The sequence below is a fragment of the Mobula hypostoma genome, chromosome 23 (genome assembly GCF_963921235.1).
Source record: "Mobula hypostoma chromosome 23, sMobHyp1.1, whole genome shotgun sequence".
NCBI lineage: Eukaryota > Metazoa > Chordata > Chondrichthyes > Myliobatiformes > Myliobatidae > Mobula > Mobula hypostoma.
In genome coordinates, this window is record NC_086119.1 from 60,497,709 (window position 1) to 60,516,082 (window position 18,374).

Sequence of the window (18,374 nt, forward strand, 5' to 3'; positions counted from 1 at the left end):
GATGGAGTTGCTAGCCCCATGCCAAACCCTCAACCTTTCACAGCCAGGCTTCCAACCAATTTGGAAACTTAAGATGCAGGTCCAGAACACAGCATGAGTTGAAAATAGCTCTCATTACTAAGGCAAAATTTTACTTCTGTGTTTTGTTCTGATACTCATTCACCTGGAACCAGACCTGGAGCTAAACACATCTGTTGTAACGAGACAATATCACTCATTTGCAATATTTACAAAGCTGACTCTGGGATGATCTAGCTCAAAGATCAAATGAATTAAACAGTGACACTTCATGAAACATCCTTAACCCCAGTAGGTACCACATTCATAGAGTATTTTTTGTACAAAAACTTGTGAAAGATATGTTTTAACATTTAATTGGGACTAACTGCACAGATTCCTCTCCAGCTTGGGAAGAAGAAAATTACAATGAATAGTGGAGTTCAGAACAAAACAATAAGGTGCAAACTGTTTGCCCCAGAGAGCACGAATCTTGTCCTTGAAATAGGGTTGACGAACCTTTTTGAGAGAATATGCCCAAATTGGCAATAATCTAAAAAAATCTCTCATGTGCTATGTTAATTTTGAGCAGAGATTAATGAATTAATAACAATAATTAAGGACTTTAAGGGGAAAAAAAGATGATTAGTTTTATTGTTTTACTATCAATAAAAGTATAACAGAGACAGGTTGAAATAAATGAAGAATTTTAGAAAACCAATTCAAGAATTAATAATATTCTTTTTAAAAATCAATTGAAAGAACATCATTTCTAAATAGTATTGTTATTGTAACCATTTACTATCAAAATGCTGATGCAAGTACCAGATCTGTAAGGATTTCGAAATATATCGCCCAATGTCATATGCTTTCTAACTGTCTAGCTAGCACCAAGCAGGTGTGAGACGTTTTCTGTGAAAACATCTCACTGCTTTCAGGTTGTAAAAAAAATCCTTTAGTGCATCATCTGGCAGAAAAGATAATGATTATGTATTTTTTTCTTATTATGGGTAGGCCTTAAACAATCGAGTGGCACCACTGCATGCCATGCACTAGTAACACGTTTGTGACATCTTGGGCATGCATGCCATTAGTTCACCACCTCTGTGACAAAGGATATCACATAGGCCTATGAGTAGATTTTTACATCTTGGAGTCAAATCCAATTGTGTGAAAGATTAAAGTTACTAGGAGACTTCTAATTCTTGATATCTGCCATTTGGGATACAGATTACTGCTACTACTACTACTACGACTAAACCAATTTCCCCCGGGATCAATAAAGTATGACTATGACTATGACTACTACTACGTTGACTCAGGCCTAGGGGGCTGGCGTCGGGCACGATGACGGATTCTCCATTTCTCCCTCTCCCTCATCAGTGTGTTCAGTTCATCTACATTAGCCGTGCCGCTGTCTTCTAGGAGCGTGTTGACCATAGTCTTGGGAGGGCGCCTAGGTTCATCCTCCCATGCTTGGGCTCCCATATTATGACTAGGTTGGCAGCTAGCTCGGGGTGGCATAGACAGATTAAATCCTACTTAATCTTTACATTGATATGACAATGAAAACCAAATGTGCAATATCCTTAGTCAGTGTCCAATATGTTAAAAGCAGAAAAAAAATTCTGCCTGAAAACACTGTGTTCACCTTCAGACTTTAACATTTTCAACAGCATCATCTTGGCCTGGTACTACATCATGCACTAACCACAAAAATGTCCACTGGGACATATAACAAGAAGTAATGAAGTGCACGCCTTGGCTGGGGTGAGAGGCAGTACACAGTTATACTTTTGCCACAACAATGTTCAGTTTAACCACATTAAAAATGCCCATTTCAGACCACTGGATAATTCAAAATAATCAAATCAAACAAATATATATTAAGTCAGAGATGAGTTGGCAGTATTTTCCCCATCATTGACTACAGCAATTTCCTTATCAGAAATACAATGAGTTGCTTTTGGAGCCACTGACCAAGATATAATAAGGAAACACAGTGTTGAGAGACCGGTATGGCAGGAAGGCCAAAGGCGACAGGAAAATTGTTCATCCTAAACATTTGTATGGGGTTAGTATTACTTTCATCGTCACATAAATCATCATATACTCGAGGGAAGCAAAATAATAATTTTAAAAAAGGATATAGGAGTGAAGATAGGATCAATTAGAGATAAAGGTGGGAAGATGTGCCTGGAGGCTGTGGAAGTGAGCGAGGTCCTCAATGAATACTTCTCTTCGGAATTCACCAATGAGAGGGAACTTGATGATGGTGAGGACAATATGAGTGAGGTTGATGTTCTGGAGCATGTTGATATTAAGGGAGAGGAGGTGTTGGAGTTGTTAAAATACATTAGGACGGATAAGTCCCCGGGGCCTGACGGAATATTCCCCAGGCTGCTCCACAAGGCGAGGGAAGAGATTGCTGAGCCTCTGGCTAGGATCTTCATGTCCTCGTTGTCCACGGGAATGGTACCGGAGGATTGGAGGGAGGCAAATGTTGTCCCCTTGTTCAAAAAAGGTAGTAGGGATAGTCCGGGTAATTATAGACCAGTGAGCCTTACGTCTGTGGTGGGAAAGCTGTTGGAAAAGATTCTTAGAGATAGGATCTCTGGGCATTTAGAGAATCATGGTCTGATCAGGGACAGTCAGCATGGCTTTGTGAAGGGCAGATCATGTCTAACAAGCCTGATAGAGTTCTTTGAGGAGGTGACCAGGCATATAGATGAGGGCAGTGCAGTGGATGTGATCTATATGGATTTTAGTAAGGCATTTGACAAGGTTCCATACCGTAGGCTTATTCAGAAAGTCAGAAGGCATGGGATCCAGGAAAGTTTGGCCAGGTGGATTCAGAATTGGCTTGCCTGCAGAAGGCAGAGGGTGGTGGTGGAGGGAGTACATTCAGATTGGAGGATTGTGACTAGTGGTGTCCCACAAGGATCTGTTCTGGGACCTCTACTTTTCGTGATTTTTATTAACGACCTGGATGTGGGGGTAGAAGGGTGGGTTGGCAAGTTTGCAGACGACACAAAGGTTGGTGGTGTTGTAGATAGTGTAGAGGATTGTCAAAGATTGCAGAGGGACATTGATAGGATGCAGAAGTGGGCTGAGAAGTGGCAGATGGAGTTCAACCCAGAGAAGTGTGAGGTGGTACACCTTGGAAGGACAAACTCCAAGGCAGAGTACAAAGTAAATGGCAGGATACTTGGTAGTGTGGAGGAGCAGAGGGATCTCGGGGTACATGTCCACAGATCCCTGAAAGTTGCCTCACAGGTGGATAGGGTAGTTAAGAAAGCTTATGGGGTGTTAGCTTTCATAAGTCGAGGGATAGAGTTTAAGAGTCACGATGTATTGATGCAGCTCTATAAAACAATGGTCAGGCCACACTTGGAGTACTGTGTCCAGTTCTGGTCACCTCACTAAGGGAAGGATGTGGAAGCATTGGAAACGGTACAGAGGAGATTTACCAGGATGCTGCCTGGTTTAGAGAGTATGCATTATGATCAGAGATTAACGGAGCTAGGGCTTTACTCTTTGGAGAGAAGGAGGATGAGAGGAGACATGATAGAGGTGTACAAGATAATAAGAGGAATAGATAGAGTGGATAGCCAGCGCCGCTTCCCCAGGGCACCACTGCTCAATACAAGAGGACATGGCTTTAAGGTAAGGGGTGGGAAGTTCAAGGGGGATATTAGAGGAAGGTTTTTTACTCAGAGAGTGGTTGGTGCGTGGAATGCACTGCCTGAATCAGTGGTGGAGGCAGATACACTGGTGAAGTTTAAGAGACTACTGAACAGGTATATGGAGGAATTTAAGTTGGGGGCTTATATGGGAGGCAGGGTTTGAGGGTCGGCACAATGTTGTGGGCCGAAGGGCCTGTACTGTGCTGTACTATTCTATGTTCTATGTTCTAAAGGGTGATGTGTAATTTTAAGTGATTGGAGGAAACTATAGAGGGGACGTTAGAGGCAAGTTCTTTACTAAGAGAGTGGTGAGTGGTGGTCGAGGCAGATACATTAGGGACATTTAAGAAACTCTTAGATGGGCACATAGATGATAGGAAAATGGAGGGCTCTGTAGGAGGGAAGGGTGAGATTGATCTTAACAGTAGGTTATAGGGTCAGCACAACATAGTGGGCCAAAGGGCCTGTGCTGTGCTGTAGTGCTTTATGTTTGTTAACACCTTTTACCCTACATACTATTATCATAGAGCACTACAAGAAATAATTTGCATTTACAGCTTGAAAATGCCATGATGCTTTAGAGGAACATGATGAGATAAAACACGTATTCCAAAAGAGGCAATATTAAGTGGCCACAGTAGGTCTCAAAGGACCACAGAATGGAACCCACACATTTAGCCTGTGAACTTGAGGTCTTTGAGTCCAGTCAGTGATGATGCTAAGGAAGTGGCAAATGGACAAAAACAATGCAGAGTTCTTGAAAGTTGGCAGGAGGACATTACAGTGGACCACAAGAGATTCTAGAAATGCTGGATATCTTGACCAACACACTGGAAGCTCAGCAGGTAAGGCATCAATGGAGGTAAATAAACAGTCAACATTTCAGACTGACGCCTTTCATTGGGTCAGGAAAGGAAGGGGGCAGATAGAAGGTGGCGGTATGGGAAGAAGGAAGAGTCAAAGGTAGTACCCATCACCTACCAGCTTCTACTTCTCCTCCTCCCCTCTTACTCTGGTTTCAGCCCCCTCCCTTTCCAGTCCAGATGAAGTGTCTCAGCCTCAAACTTCAACTGTCTATTTCCCTCCATTGACATTACAGTGGGCCAATCATCAACTTAGGTTATTACACAAAGATGATGCACAAACAATTAAGGACAGAAGAATATTGAACTCACAATTTTTTTTTCAGAGAGTGAAAGAGACCAGGCAGAATTTCACTAATATAGCTGAGCTTGGATGTAATAAACCACACACTATCTTGATTTTATTGATTCAAGGCACACAAGGCCAGCATTTATTGCTATTCCTCAATGCCTTTGAGAAAATAATTTGGCATGGGTATTGTCAATGAATGTCAAGAGAGAACAAAATAGCCTTGGTAGGGATATTGAAAAGGTTTATGCAGAGTGCCTTTGTGATGGAGACAGTTCCATCAAACAAGATAAACACACAAAAATATGGTTCTGTCTGAGAGTGACCAGAAGGAAGGATCAAATTGGTTGTGAGGAGTTTCTGATGTGAGCCAAAGCCTTGGTGTTCTCAATATTTAGCTGGAAGAAACAGCTGATAATTTTGAAACCAGATGGCAAACAGATAGGTTTAATGTAGAGATATAAAAATACCAAGGGACAGGATGATAAAATGGAGCTGGGTATCTGCAGTATTGATAAGACCATAAGGTATAGGAGCAGAACTAGGCCATCTGACACATCCAGTCTGCTCCGCCATTTCATCATGGCTGATCCAATTTTCCTCTCAGCCCCAATCTCCTGCTTTCTCCCTGTATCCCCATATGCCCTGACCAATCAAGAATCTATCAACCTCTGCCTTAAATATACATAAAGTCTTGGCCTCCACAGCCACCTGTGGCAAAGACTTCCACAGATTCACCACTCTCTGGCTAAAGAAATTCCTCCCTCGGGAGGACTTCCGGGTCATCAAGGGAATGGCGGCGTAAGGAAAAGGTCTCTCGACAAAAAAGAAGGTAAACTGCCCCAAAATCGAATTTAGACAAATACTTAATATTGCATAACTATATTAATAAAAGGGGCAAGGATGATGTCTAAGAACGAGAATAAAAAGTCCGCTTCGAAGGCTGATAAACATAAAGAGATGCAGCAAGGCGACGGGCCTAGCTCCCCCACGGCAAGCCAGGACGGAGATAATGAGGGGGAATCGGTGACTCTGTCTTTGATTCTCGGAGAGATTCGCGAGTTCCGACAAGATAACAGCAAACAGCTGGAAGATATTAAAGGAGAAATAGTAAAAACTAACTCGCGGATAGATGAAGCCGAAGCGAGGATTGTTGGAATTGAAGAGAAACTACAAGACGCCGAGGAAGTGATAGCAGAAATGCTGAAGCTACAAGACCAACTCCAGTGGAAACTAATAGATCAAGAAGGCCGCTCGAGAAGGGAAAATGTGAGGATCTACGGAGTTCCCGAAGGAACCGAAGGTAAACCCGGATTGATGATTCCCTTCATAGAGAAGCTGCTTAGAGAGAACCTTGATATACCGGCCGCAAAAGACCTACAGATAGAAAGGGCTCACCGCGCGTTGGCACCACAGCCCCCGGCAGGCGCCCAGCCCAGATCGATTCTGATCAGATTTCTCAGTTACAGAACGAAGGAAGACGTGCTTAAAAGAGCATGGCAAAAGAAAGGTTTCATGTGGAACAACTGCAAAATCAGTTTAGACCATGACTACGCACCGGGGATTCTTGCCAGACGGAAGGAATATACGGAAACACGGAGAGTCCTGAAGGAAAACAACATCAGATTCCAGACCCTGTATCCAGCTCGGCTGAGAGTCTTTTACGACGAAGGGACAAAAACTTACGCTACGGTGGAGGAGGCAATGTCGGACCTGGCGGACCGGGGACTACCTATTAAAGTTATCACCCAACCGGAGTCGCTACTGGAGAGGATTCGGCAGAAGTCGTGGCAGTTAGTGGGGCGAGGACGCTCCACTCGAACCAGAGTGTCAAACTACAAGGAAAAGCTGCAAATATTCAGACGCGAATGTACAGAGAATACAGATTAATTAAGAGAAATGACTGAAAAGAGTAAATCGGACTTAAAAGTAAAATGAAAACTGGTAACTGAAAATAAACTAGGCGGAATAACTTGAATGATAGCAATATGGTCGAGACATAAATAGGAGAAAATTCTCTATGATTATTCAAACTGCTGAGGGCCCTCTAACCCAGGGTGAAGATAGAGGTTATCCCTCTGAACTGAGGCGGGTCGGTGCTCAGGCCTCACTGTGGGAAGTCGGGGAAAATTTTCAAATGTTATGCGTTCAGAAATGTCTAGGGTGTGGTTATATGTCTTGGTTTACTGTTGAGAAGGGATTGCTTACTGTTTGGTTAGAAAAGGAGAGTGCTTTTTTTCTACTAGAGAAAAATGCAAACTGAATTGGTAAAAATAATTTCCTATAATGTTAATGGGGTTTTGAATCCAATTAAAAGAAATAAGATTATGTCTAAATTGAAAAAAGAGAGGGCACAAATAGCTTTCCTCCAGGAAACACATATGAGTCAATCTGAACATGGAAAATTAAAAAGAATGGGCTTTTAAAAAAAAAAGAAATTCCTCCCTCATCTCCGCTCTAAAAGGACACCCCTCTATTCTGAGGCTGTGTCCTCTTGATCTTAGACTCTCCCACTATAGGAAACATCCTCTCCACATCTATCTTAACAAGGCCTTTTACCATACGATAGGTTTCATTCTTCTGAATTCTAGCGAATGCAGGTCCAGAGCTATCAGACACTCTTCATATGACAAGCCATTCAATCGTGGAACCATTTTTGTGAACCTCCTTTGAACCCTCTCCAGTTTCAGCACATCCTTTCTAAGATAAGGGGCCCAAACCTGCTCACAATATTCTAAGTGAGGCCTCACCAATGCTTTATAAAGAGGATACCTCCTCTTATTTACCCCTCAATTGTGACCCCACTAAGGAGCACCAGGCCATTGTCTCCCACACCATCACCGACTTTATCCGCTCAGGGAATCTCCCGTCCACTGCTACCAACCTTATAGTTCCCACACCTCGCACTTCCCGTTTCTACCTCCTACCCAAGATCCACAAACCTGCCTGTCCTGGCAGACCTATTGTCTCAGCTTGCTCCTGCCCCACCGAACTCGTTTCTGCATACCTCAACACGGTTTTATCCCCCCTTGTCCAATCCCTTCCTATCTATGTTCGTGACACTTCTCACGCTCTTAAACTTTTCGATGATTTTAAGTTCCCTGGCTCCCACCGCTTTATTTTCACCATGGATGTCCAGTCCCTATATACTTCCATCCCCCATCAGGAAGGTCTCAAAGCTCTCCGCTTCTTTTTGGATTCCAGACCTAATCAGTTCCCCTCTACCACCACTCTGCTCCGTCTAGCGGAATTAGTCCTTACTCTTAATAATTTCTCCTTTGGCTCCTCCCACTTCCTCCAAACTAAAGGTGTAGCTATGGGCACCCGTATGGGTCCTAGCTATGCCTGCCTTTTTGTTGGCTTTGTGGAACAATCTATGTTCCATACCTATTCTGGTATCTGTCCCCCACTTTTCCTTTGCTACATCGACGACTACATTGGTGCTGCTTCCTGCACGTATGCTGAGCTCGTTGACTTTATTAACTTTGCCTCCAACTTTCACCATGCCCTCAAGTTTACCTGGTTCATTTCCGACACCTCCCTCCCCTTTCTAGATCTTTCTGTCTCTATCTCCAGAGACAGCTTATCCACTGATGTCTACTATAAGCCTACTGACTCTCACAGCTATCTGGACTATTCCTCTTCTCACCCTGTCTCTTGCAAAAATGCCATCGCCTTCTCTCAATTCCTCCGTCTCTGATGCATCTGCTCTCAGGATGAGGCTTTTCATTCCAGCACGAGGGAGATGTCCTCCTTTTTTAAAGAAAGGGGCTTCCCTTCCTCCACCATCAACTCTGCTCTCAAACGCATCTCCCCCATCTCACGCACATCTGCTCTCACTCCATCCTTCCGCCATCCCACTAGGAATAGAGTTCCCCTGGTCCTCACCTACCACTCCACCAGCCTCCGGGTCCAACATATTATTCTCCATAACTTCTGCCACCTCCAATGGGATCCCACCACTAAACACATCTTTCCCTCCCCCCCCCACAGCTTTCCACAGGGATCGCTCCCTATGCAACTCCCTTGTCCATTCATCCCCCCCCCATCCCTCCCCACCGATCTCCCTCCTGGCACTTATCCTTGTAAGCGGAACAAGTGCTACACGTGCCCTTACACTTCCTCCCTTACCACCATTCAGGGCCCCAGACAGTCCTTCCAGATGAGACGACACTTCACCTGTGAGTCGGCTGGGGTGATATACTGCGTCCAGTGGCCTTCTATATATTGGCGAGACCCGACACAGACTGGGACACCGCTTTGCTGAACACCCACACTCTGTCTGCCAGAGAAAGCAGGATCTCCCAGTAGTCACACATTTTAATTCCACATCCCATTCCCATTCTGACATGTCTATCCACGGCCTCCTCTACTGTAAAGATGAAGCCACACTCAGGTTGGAGGAACAACACCTTATATTCCGTCTGGGTAGCCTCCAACCTGATGGCATGAACATTGACTTCTCTAACTTCCGCTAATGCCCCACCTCCCCCACGTACCCCATCCGTTATTTATTTTTATACACACATTCTTTCTCTCACTCTCCTTTTTCTCCCTCTGTCCCTCTGAATATACCCCTTGCCCATCCTCTGGGTTCCCCCTCCCCTTGTCTTTCTCCCTGGGCCTCCTGTCCCATGATCCTCTCATATCCCCTTTGCCAATCACCTGTCCAGCTCTTGGCTCCATCCCTCCCCCTCCTGTCTTCTCCTATCATTTTGGATCTCCCCATCCCCCTTTCAAATCTCTTACTAACTCTTCCTTCAGTTAGTCCTGACGAAGGGTCTCGGCCTGAAACGTCGACTGTACTTCTTCCTAGAGATGCTGCCTGGCCTGCTGCATTCACCAGCAACTTTGATGTGTGTTGCTTTATAAAGTTTCCATGCTTTTATATTATAGTCCCCTTGAAATGAATGCTAACATTGCGATTGCCTTCCTCACCACAGACTTAACTTGCAAATTAACCTTTAGGGAATCCTACACAAGGTCTCCCTAGTCCCTTTCTGTCTCAGTGTTTTGCATTTTCTCTCCATTTAGAAAGTAGTCTACCTTATTAAAGTGCATGACCACACATTTCCAGACACTGTATTCCATCTGCCATTTCTTTGCCCATTCTCCTAATCTGTCTAAATCCTTCTGTAATCTATTTCCTGAAAACTACCTGCCCCTCCACCTATCTTCATATCGTCTGTAAACTTTGTAACAAAACTATCAATTTCATCATCCAAATCACTGACAAAAATCGGTCCCAACACAGACCCCTGTGGAACACCATGGTCACTAGCAACCAATCAGAAAAGGCTCCTTTTATTCCTACTTTTTTCCTTCTGCCAACCAGCTATAATCTTTCCTGTAAACTCTTCTGCTGGTTGTGAATGGAATAACAGCTTCTTGCAGTCGCTCCTATCTCACTTAATTACTGTTTCCAATCTGTTTTGAAACCTCACTTTTAAACGTGATACTATGAGTACGAGGGGTGCTAAAAGTACTAAAAAAGATGCTCCTGCATCTTTGGATTCTATAATGGATTTGCTTCGAAAACACAGAAAAGAATCTTCCAACGAGTTCCAACAACTTAGATCTGAATTTGAACTAATGGACGCAAAATTGGATTCTATTCAAAAAACCTTAACTGAGCACGATAAACGAATAGAAGAGAATGAAGAAACTCTGACGATTTTGGATGCAAGAATGGATGACCTGCAAAAGCTCTGTGAAACACAATCTAAATCTAATGAGAAATTAAGACAGAAGATTATCGATTTAGAAAACAGAAGCAGAAGAAATAACCTACGAATTCTGGGTCTTGAAGAGCTAACGGAAGGTGATCAGTCTACTGAATTCTTTGCAAGCTTTTTGGTACAATTATTTCCTAAAATCTTACCGTCTGCACCTATGATTAGATTATGAAGACACGTAGTCCCCTTTTATTGTCATTTAGTAATGCATGCATTAAGATATGATACATTATTTCCTCTGGTGTGATATCACAAAAACACAGGACAAACCAAGACTGAAAAAACTGACAAAACCACATAATTATACATATAGTTACAACAGTGTAACAATACCATAACTTGATGAAGAAGTCTGTGAGCACAGTAAAGTTCAAAGTTTCTCAAATGTCCCACATCTCACGCAGACGGGAGAAGGAAGAACTCTCCCTGTCATGCCGACCACAACCCGACTCTGAGTCATCCGAAAACTTCGAGCTCTGATCAGTTCTCCGACATCGAGTACTGTCCGAGCGATTCGACCTCTTTCTCAGTCGCCAAAAGCAGGCAAGGCTGGGGATTTTGAGGCCTACCCTCCAAAAGATTCCCGACCACACAGTAACGACAGCAGCGGATGGGCGTTTCAGAAATTTCTCCAGATGTTCCTCTGTGCTTTCACGTCTATCTCCATCAAATCAGAAATTGTACACGGCCCCTATTTAATAGATATGACATCATTTTTCACCAGAGAGCTGCGCACGTGCGGTGCGCTGCCATCTTCTCCTCCCGCTGAATCCAGCTATTGATCGAGCTCATAGATCGCCCGTGCCCAGACTGCCTCTGGGAGCCAAACCCAAATCAGTTATAATTTGTTTTCATGAATTTCAAACAAAGGAACGTTTAATTCGTGATTCTCATCGAAGAGGAATTATTGATTACGAGGGTCAGAAGATTAGGATTGTCGAGATTTTTCACCCGAGGTCATGAATGAGCGTGCTAAATGCAAAGAGGTTATGTCAGAACTTTTTAACAAAGTTTTAAAGCCGTCTCTTCGTTATCCTGCTCGTCTTAGAATCACTCTGCAAGATGGTTCTAAAGAATGGTTTCGCTCGAGTGAAGAAGCCCGGGATTTCTTAAAAACAATGGATTGACTGTTTAGTATCTTGCTATATGAATAACTGCTTCTCTTACTTTTGGTGAATCTTCGCAGCTAAACTGGACAGTCCTTCCAGGTGAGGCATCACTTCACCTGTGAGTCGACTGGGGTGATATACTGCGTCCGGTGCTCCCGATGTGGCCTTTTATATATTGGTGAGACCCGACGCAGACTGGGAGACCGCTTTGCTGAACATCTACGCTCTGTCCGCCAGAGAAAGCAGGATCTCCCAGTGGCCACACATTTTAATTCCACATCCCATTCCCATTCTGACATGTCTATCCACGGCCTCCTCTACTGTAAAGATGAAGCCACACTCAGGTTGGAGGAACAACACCTTATATTCCGTCTGGGTAGCCTCCAACCTGATGGCATGAACATTGACTTCTCTAACTTCCGCTAGGCCCCACCTCCCCCTCGTACCCCAGCTGTTACTCCTTTTTATGCACACATTCTTTCTCTCACTCTCCTTTTTCTCCCTCTGTCCCTCTGAATATACCTCTTGCCCATCCTCTGGGTCACCCCCCCCCGTCTTTCTCCCTAGGCCTCCTGTCCCATGATCCTCTCGTATCCCCTTTTGCCTATCACCTGTCCAGCTCTCGGCTCTATCCCTCCCTCTCCTGTCTTCTCCTATCATTTTGCATCTCCCCCTCCCCCTCCAGCTTTCAAATCCCTTACTCACTCTTCCTTCAGTTAGTCCTGACGAAGGGTCTCGGCCTGAAACGTCGACTGCGCCTCTTCCTATAGATGCTGCTTGGCCTGCTGCGTTCACCAGCAACTTTGATGTATGTTGTGATTTAAATGCTTTACTGAGAGAATAAGATTTTAATGAGTTAATACTGAGTGTGATTATATGTTATGAATTTTGATAAGTTTTTTATTATTTTATACACTTTGAGTTTTTTTTATCAATATGGCTTAGTTTGGGTATTTTTTGTTCTATTGTTTTGAAACTGTACTAATTAATCTATTTGTGTTCTTGTTATGAGGGTTAAGTTTTTTTTGGCTGTTATTTAGTCTAGCCTACAATACAGTTGACCTTGGAATTAATTAGGAGTCAAATTCAGCAGGTTGTTTAGGGAGGGTGATGTCATTACGTGTAGCTGCCAGCCTTCTTTTGCACTTATGTGACGGGGTCCTGAATTACCCCTATGAACTGTGCTTTTGAAAAGAGAGAGTTGTTCAACACCAGACACCTTGTTAAAAAGAGAGAGAAAGAGGGAGAGAGGTGAAGACTGCTCACAGTTTGTTTATACTTTCTACAAAGACACTGGCAGCTTCCAAGCTCTTACAGAGAGAGAAGAGAGGAGCTGCTTGATGGACAGCTAGTATTCAGCACAGTGAGATAAATACAAGGTTAGCTGTTAGACCTGGAGACACATGGTTTTGGACATTGGCTTTGTTGTGCCCACAGAAAAAGTGGGTTCTGGGAGGATTGATCAGGCGGATCGATCAGTGGCTCTTGCAGTGTGAAAAGGGTGTGACTGGTGGGGAGTTATTCATGTGCTAACCCTTGCCCGGATTGATAATTCCACCACAGAAGAACAGTCCCCTTTGTGGTGGTCACAGTCGGTGACTTCTAAAGGAATTCGGAGGACAATGGGAAGATTGACGGCATCAGCTCACCTGAAGACTCAAATCTCTCCCTCTCTCTCTCTCCATCACTACTCAGCTCAATACCACGAACTGCACTGAACTTACTCATCTTTGTAAGACTACCTATTTACCCCTAGACTTGAAGAAGCTTGGTTTTCATATATTTCCACACTTACTTATATATAAATGGAGATGGCAGTGTGACGCAGCGCGCACAGCTCTCCGGTGAAATGATATTATATCTGTTAAATAGGGGCCGTGGACAATTCTGATTTGATGAAGACAGACATGAGAAGCAGAGGAACATCTGGAGAAATTTCTGAAATGCCTGGTTCGCTGCTGTTGTTACTGTGCAATCGAGAATCTCCGGAGGGAAGGCCCCAAAATCCCCGGCTTTGCCTGCTGCTGTTGACCGAGGCTGAGGTCGAATGTTCGGACAGAGATGGTGCTCGGTACTCAGTGACAGAAGGCTGATCAGAGCTCGAAGTTTTCCGACAACTCAGAGTCAGACTGTGGTCGGGCATGGCAGGGAGCGTTTTCTTCCTTATCCCGTCTGCGTGAGACGTGGGACTTCCGAGAAACTTTGAACTTTTTCTTTACTGTCCCATGGACTGTTCTTCATCAAGTTATGGTATTGTTCCACTGTTGTAACTATATGTTATAATTATGTAGTTTTGTTAGTTTTTCAGTCTTGGTCTGTCCTGTGTTTTTGTGATAGTACACCGGAGGAATATTGTATCATTTCTTAATACATGCATTATTAAATGACAATAAAAGAGGACTGCATGTCCTCATAATCTAATCTAAAATAATCTAATCTAATTGCTAACCTGTTTTATATATCTGATTTTATATTACTGTATTGCGTAGTTACTAATAAATACCATTAGTTAATAGCAATACTGGACTCCAAAGTGTTTTCCATTTCTGCTAGATCTTTAACTCGTCATGGGGTACGTGACACTTATAATATATATCTTCTTGTACTCTGTATTCTTCTATGCAGAAAATAATAAAAATATTGAAAGAAAAAATCTTTCCTGTAACACCATCTTTCCCGTACCTTTTTAAGCAGCCTCATGTGTGGCACCTTGTCAAAGGCCTTCTGAAGATCCAAGAACAACATCAACTGATTTTCCTTTGAATATCTTGCTTGTTATTTCTTCAAAGAATTTCAACAGATTTTCAGGTAAGATTTTTCCTTGACTACGGCCTATTTTATCATGTGCCTCCAAGCACCCCGAGACCTCATCCTTAATAATCAACTCCAACATCTTCCCAGCCACTGAGGTCAGACTAACTGGCTCATAGTTTCCTTTCTTCTGCTTCTCTCCCTTCTTGAAGAGCAGAGTAACACTTGCAATTATCCAGTCTTCTGGAACCATTCTAGAATCAACTGATTCTTGAAAGATCATTACTAATGCCTCCACAATCTTTTCAGCCACCTACTTCAGAACTCTTGGGTGTACACCATCTGGTCCAGGTGTCTTATCTGCCTTCAGACCTTTCAGTTTCCCAAGAACCTTCTCTCTAGTTATGGTAACTTCACACTCTCCATGTCTCCTGACAACTGGAACTTCCTCCATACTGCTAGTGTCTTCCACAGTGAAGACTGATACAAAATACTTATTCAGTTTGTCTGCTATTTCATCGTCCCCATTACTACTTCTCCAGGATCGTTTTCCAGTGGTCCAATATCCACTCACAGTAACAGAGTTGCTGAGAAAATGGAAATGCATTCAGGAATCTGAGAGAAAAAGTTTGAAATCTGAGCAGCAGTTCTCAAGGCCAGCTGGAATAAAGGCAAATGACAGATTTGAAAGTGCCGAACCAAACACTGACATTATCAAATGACAATGAAACATGGACTTCACATTGGGTGATCATTAGTTTAGTTTAGTGGGAAGATGCTTGAGAAGGCAGGTGGTATCCCACGGCTAAAATGAGCACCAGAAAACAGGTAAGGAACTGAGGGATGAAATGGAGTTAGGGTTTAGCAGGAAGAGAAATAATAGGATTTCAAAAATCTTTGCAACTCATTCATATAAATATCAACTGATCTATCCAGGATCCACTTTTACAAAAAAAAATTCAGATTTTCACTGTACTGTATGGGGGGAAATATGTTTCCCATACAAATTAAGCAAAAATCTGAACTACGGATTTTACATACCCGACCGGCTCCATATTTTGTGGAAAGGCTTCTCTGCAGCCTCTCCATTCTTTAAACAGATTACCTGACGCGAAATCTAGCTGCCAAGTATCTTTATTTATTCCATGTCATATTTCACTTGAATCCCATGACTCACCATCTCTCAGCCACATTATGCTGCCTTAATTTTCAGTCTGAGATGCTGATTGCACAGCTCATTAAAAATCATTTCTAACACCCATAATCAATATCACTGATATTAAAAGTAACAAATAAGTTACTTCCAACAGCATTTTAATAAATTAAAAAAATGCACACCACAGACACTTTCTGGAAGCTTCTCCTTAACACCTGTTGCATTATAGTTACAGGAGGCAGCTGGTCACTCGCTAGGCTCCTCAGTAGATACATAGCTAAGATTGGATGAGCCGTGTTCGAGGACGTAGTGGTTTTCGAACAAGGCTGTACAAAAACCAATTTCTTTAACTTACATGCGACCGTAGAGGCCACTGAGACATTCCTTTACACTTATGAAAAGCGACATTCCTCGGAGAAAGAAAACTAATGGTTCCGGGGCCAAGAGTGGTCTGATTTCCCAACACCTGGGAGTACTGACCTTTCATTTGCGAAAGTCAGTTCATTATAAGCACTCAACAAGTAATCACCCCTCCCACTCCCACCCCACATACACATCGTTCCTGGTAAGGTAGCCTGGTTCCGGCCCGTTACCGAGCGTGGTTTCAAAAAGGCCACCACTAAATAGAACCTAGCGCCGCAATAAGGACCTGTCACTAGACCCCTACACCGCCCCATCACCTACCATACTGCCTCATTACTTGTCATGCCGCCCCATTACCTGTCACTGGAAGCTGTCCACCCCCACCATCCAGAACAGCCCCATTACCTGAGGGACAACATCCGCGACCGCAGCGACAGCACCAACACTCCGGAAGCCGCCATTGCACAGCTCGACAAGACAGCCAATCCGCTTCCGCTCCAGTACTTTCCCATGGTGCTGCGGGACGTTGTCATGGTGATTGCAGATCCGGCCAGCCCAGTGGGAAGGTGGTGTGGGAATCTAATGGCGACCGTCGTCTTATGGACTTTGGGAAAGGAGAGAAAGCAGCGCAGAAAATCTGGGCTTTCAGTGATGTGCTGTGCTGAGAGAATGCCCCGCTTTCTGGTGGATAAGAGAATTGTGCCGAAGGCGATACCCCGTCGAAATTCCCAGATGTATACAAACATGTATGTGGATGATCCTTCTCGGGTCAGAGAGCTTCCTACATCCCTGAGCCTTGTATCTTTAAAACGAAATCAGTAACGTTACATGGCAGGGAAGAGTCTCTGTCTAGTCATGGAGACATACAAGCAAGGAAACGGGCCCTTTGATCCTTAATGACCAAAGGGCTGTGGTAAACAAATCCGGTTTACCACAAACACGGAAAAACCTGCAGGATGCTGGAGGGACTCAGTCGGTCAGGCGGCATCGATGGAAAAGAGTGAACGTTTCGGGCCAAGACCGCGGCCTTTTCCATCCATTACTAATGGCCCTCACCTCTTATCATTACTACCTTAGAGGAGGAGGTACAAGAGCCAGAAGACCCACACTCCATGTTTTAAGAACATCAGATTTCTGAGCAGTCCATGAACCCATGAACACTACCTTGCTATTCCACTTTTGCATTATTTACTTATTTATTGTAACTCATAGTAACTTTTATGTCTTGCAATATACTACCGTCACAAAACAAATTTTACGATATTTATCGATGATAATAAACTTGATTCTGACTTTGCAATCCAGTCTTTATCGCTATCTTCACCCTTCTATCCATCATCTGAGTCCATCTGTCAATCAACCAATCCTCACCTAGATCCACCTATGACTTGTCAGTTCTTTCCTCACTCCTTCCTCTCACTGCTTTACACTGGCTATCTCCCCTCTTTCAGCCCAGATGAAGGGTCTTGATCTGAAACGTTCCTCCACAGATGTTGCGTGACCACACACAAAATGCTGGAGAATTCAGCAGGTCGGGCAGCAACAATGGAAGAAAATGAACTGTCGATGTTTTGGTCTGAGAGAAGAGGTCTCAGCCTGAAATGTTGACTGTTCATTTTCTTCATAAGTGCTGCCTGACCTGCTGAGTTCCTCCAGCATTTTGTGTGTGTTGCTTAAGATTTCCAGCATCTGCAGAATATCTGCAGTATTCATGTTTGGCCTGAAAAGCTGCGTGAAACAGAATGGTGCTGTTTGGGCTGTCCCCAGGCATACGCAACTGAGACAAATATCGACAGATAGTGGAGAAACATCAAAGTAGCTGACGTACTTTCAGTCCACCTGAATCTCAATGACATTCTGAAACAAGATGCAGTTCATCACCAAGTAATGCACATGAGAAGTCCAGGACAAATTGAAGCTGTGTGCTGTCACTACTGTGTAAAAGGAGAACTTTGTTTAACTGAGACCTCTTAAGTGCCTCTTGAGAAGTTAATATTCAATAAATTACTTGAACTGGACGCACTATTATCTGTCATTTAATTCTTTGTTGCTGGTCACTGAGGCAAGTTTAAAGGCTAGAGGTACACAACATATTCTTTACCAAAGGCATCAACACTCAATTAACAGTAATTGCTGGAACGTCAATACATCAACAGTCATGTGACTACGTGCCACAGTTCTTGCATTCATATGTACTCAATCACTTTCTCCCAAGAAAAGATACAATCGCAGGTAAAGTATGTACCATATATAGAATCAGAGAGTTGCATACACTTCAGTCCACCACACCAATGTTGACCTTTTTGCCCACCCATTTCTCCATTTTAGGACCATATCCTTCAATGCCTTGCCTATTTATATGTTTTTAAAGGCCTCTTAAATGTAGTAATTCTGGATCTACCAGCTCCTCTGGTAGTACATTCCA

General features: G+C 43.5%; 1 protein-coding gene across 3 annotated transcripts in view; it reads right to left on the bottom strand.

Moving 5' to 3' along the window:
• Positions 1–16,444, bottom strand: part of pisd (phosphatidylserine decarboxylase) — a 175,025-nt gene extending 158,581 nt beyond the window's left edge. The window contains exon 1 of one of the 3 annotated variants that reach the window (XM_063031832.1): positions 16,355–16,444. In XM_063031832.1, the coding sequence (XP_062887902.1) occupies positions 16,355–16,410 (56 nt within the window). In that variant the 5' untranslated portion in view covers positions 16,411–16,444. The remainder of the gene's footprint in view (positions 1–16,354) is intronic. The other 2 variants (XM_063031831.1, XM_063031827.1) reach the window with 2 other exon arrangements.
• Between the last annotated feature and the right edge of the window lie 1,930 nt (positions 16,445–18,374).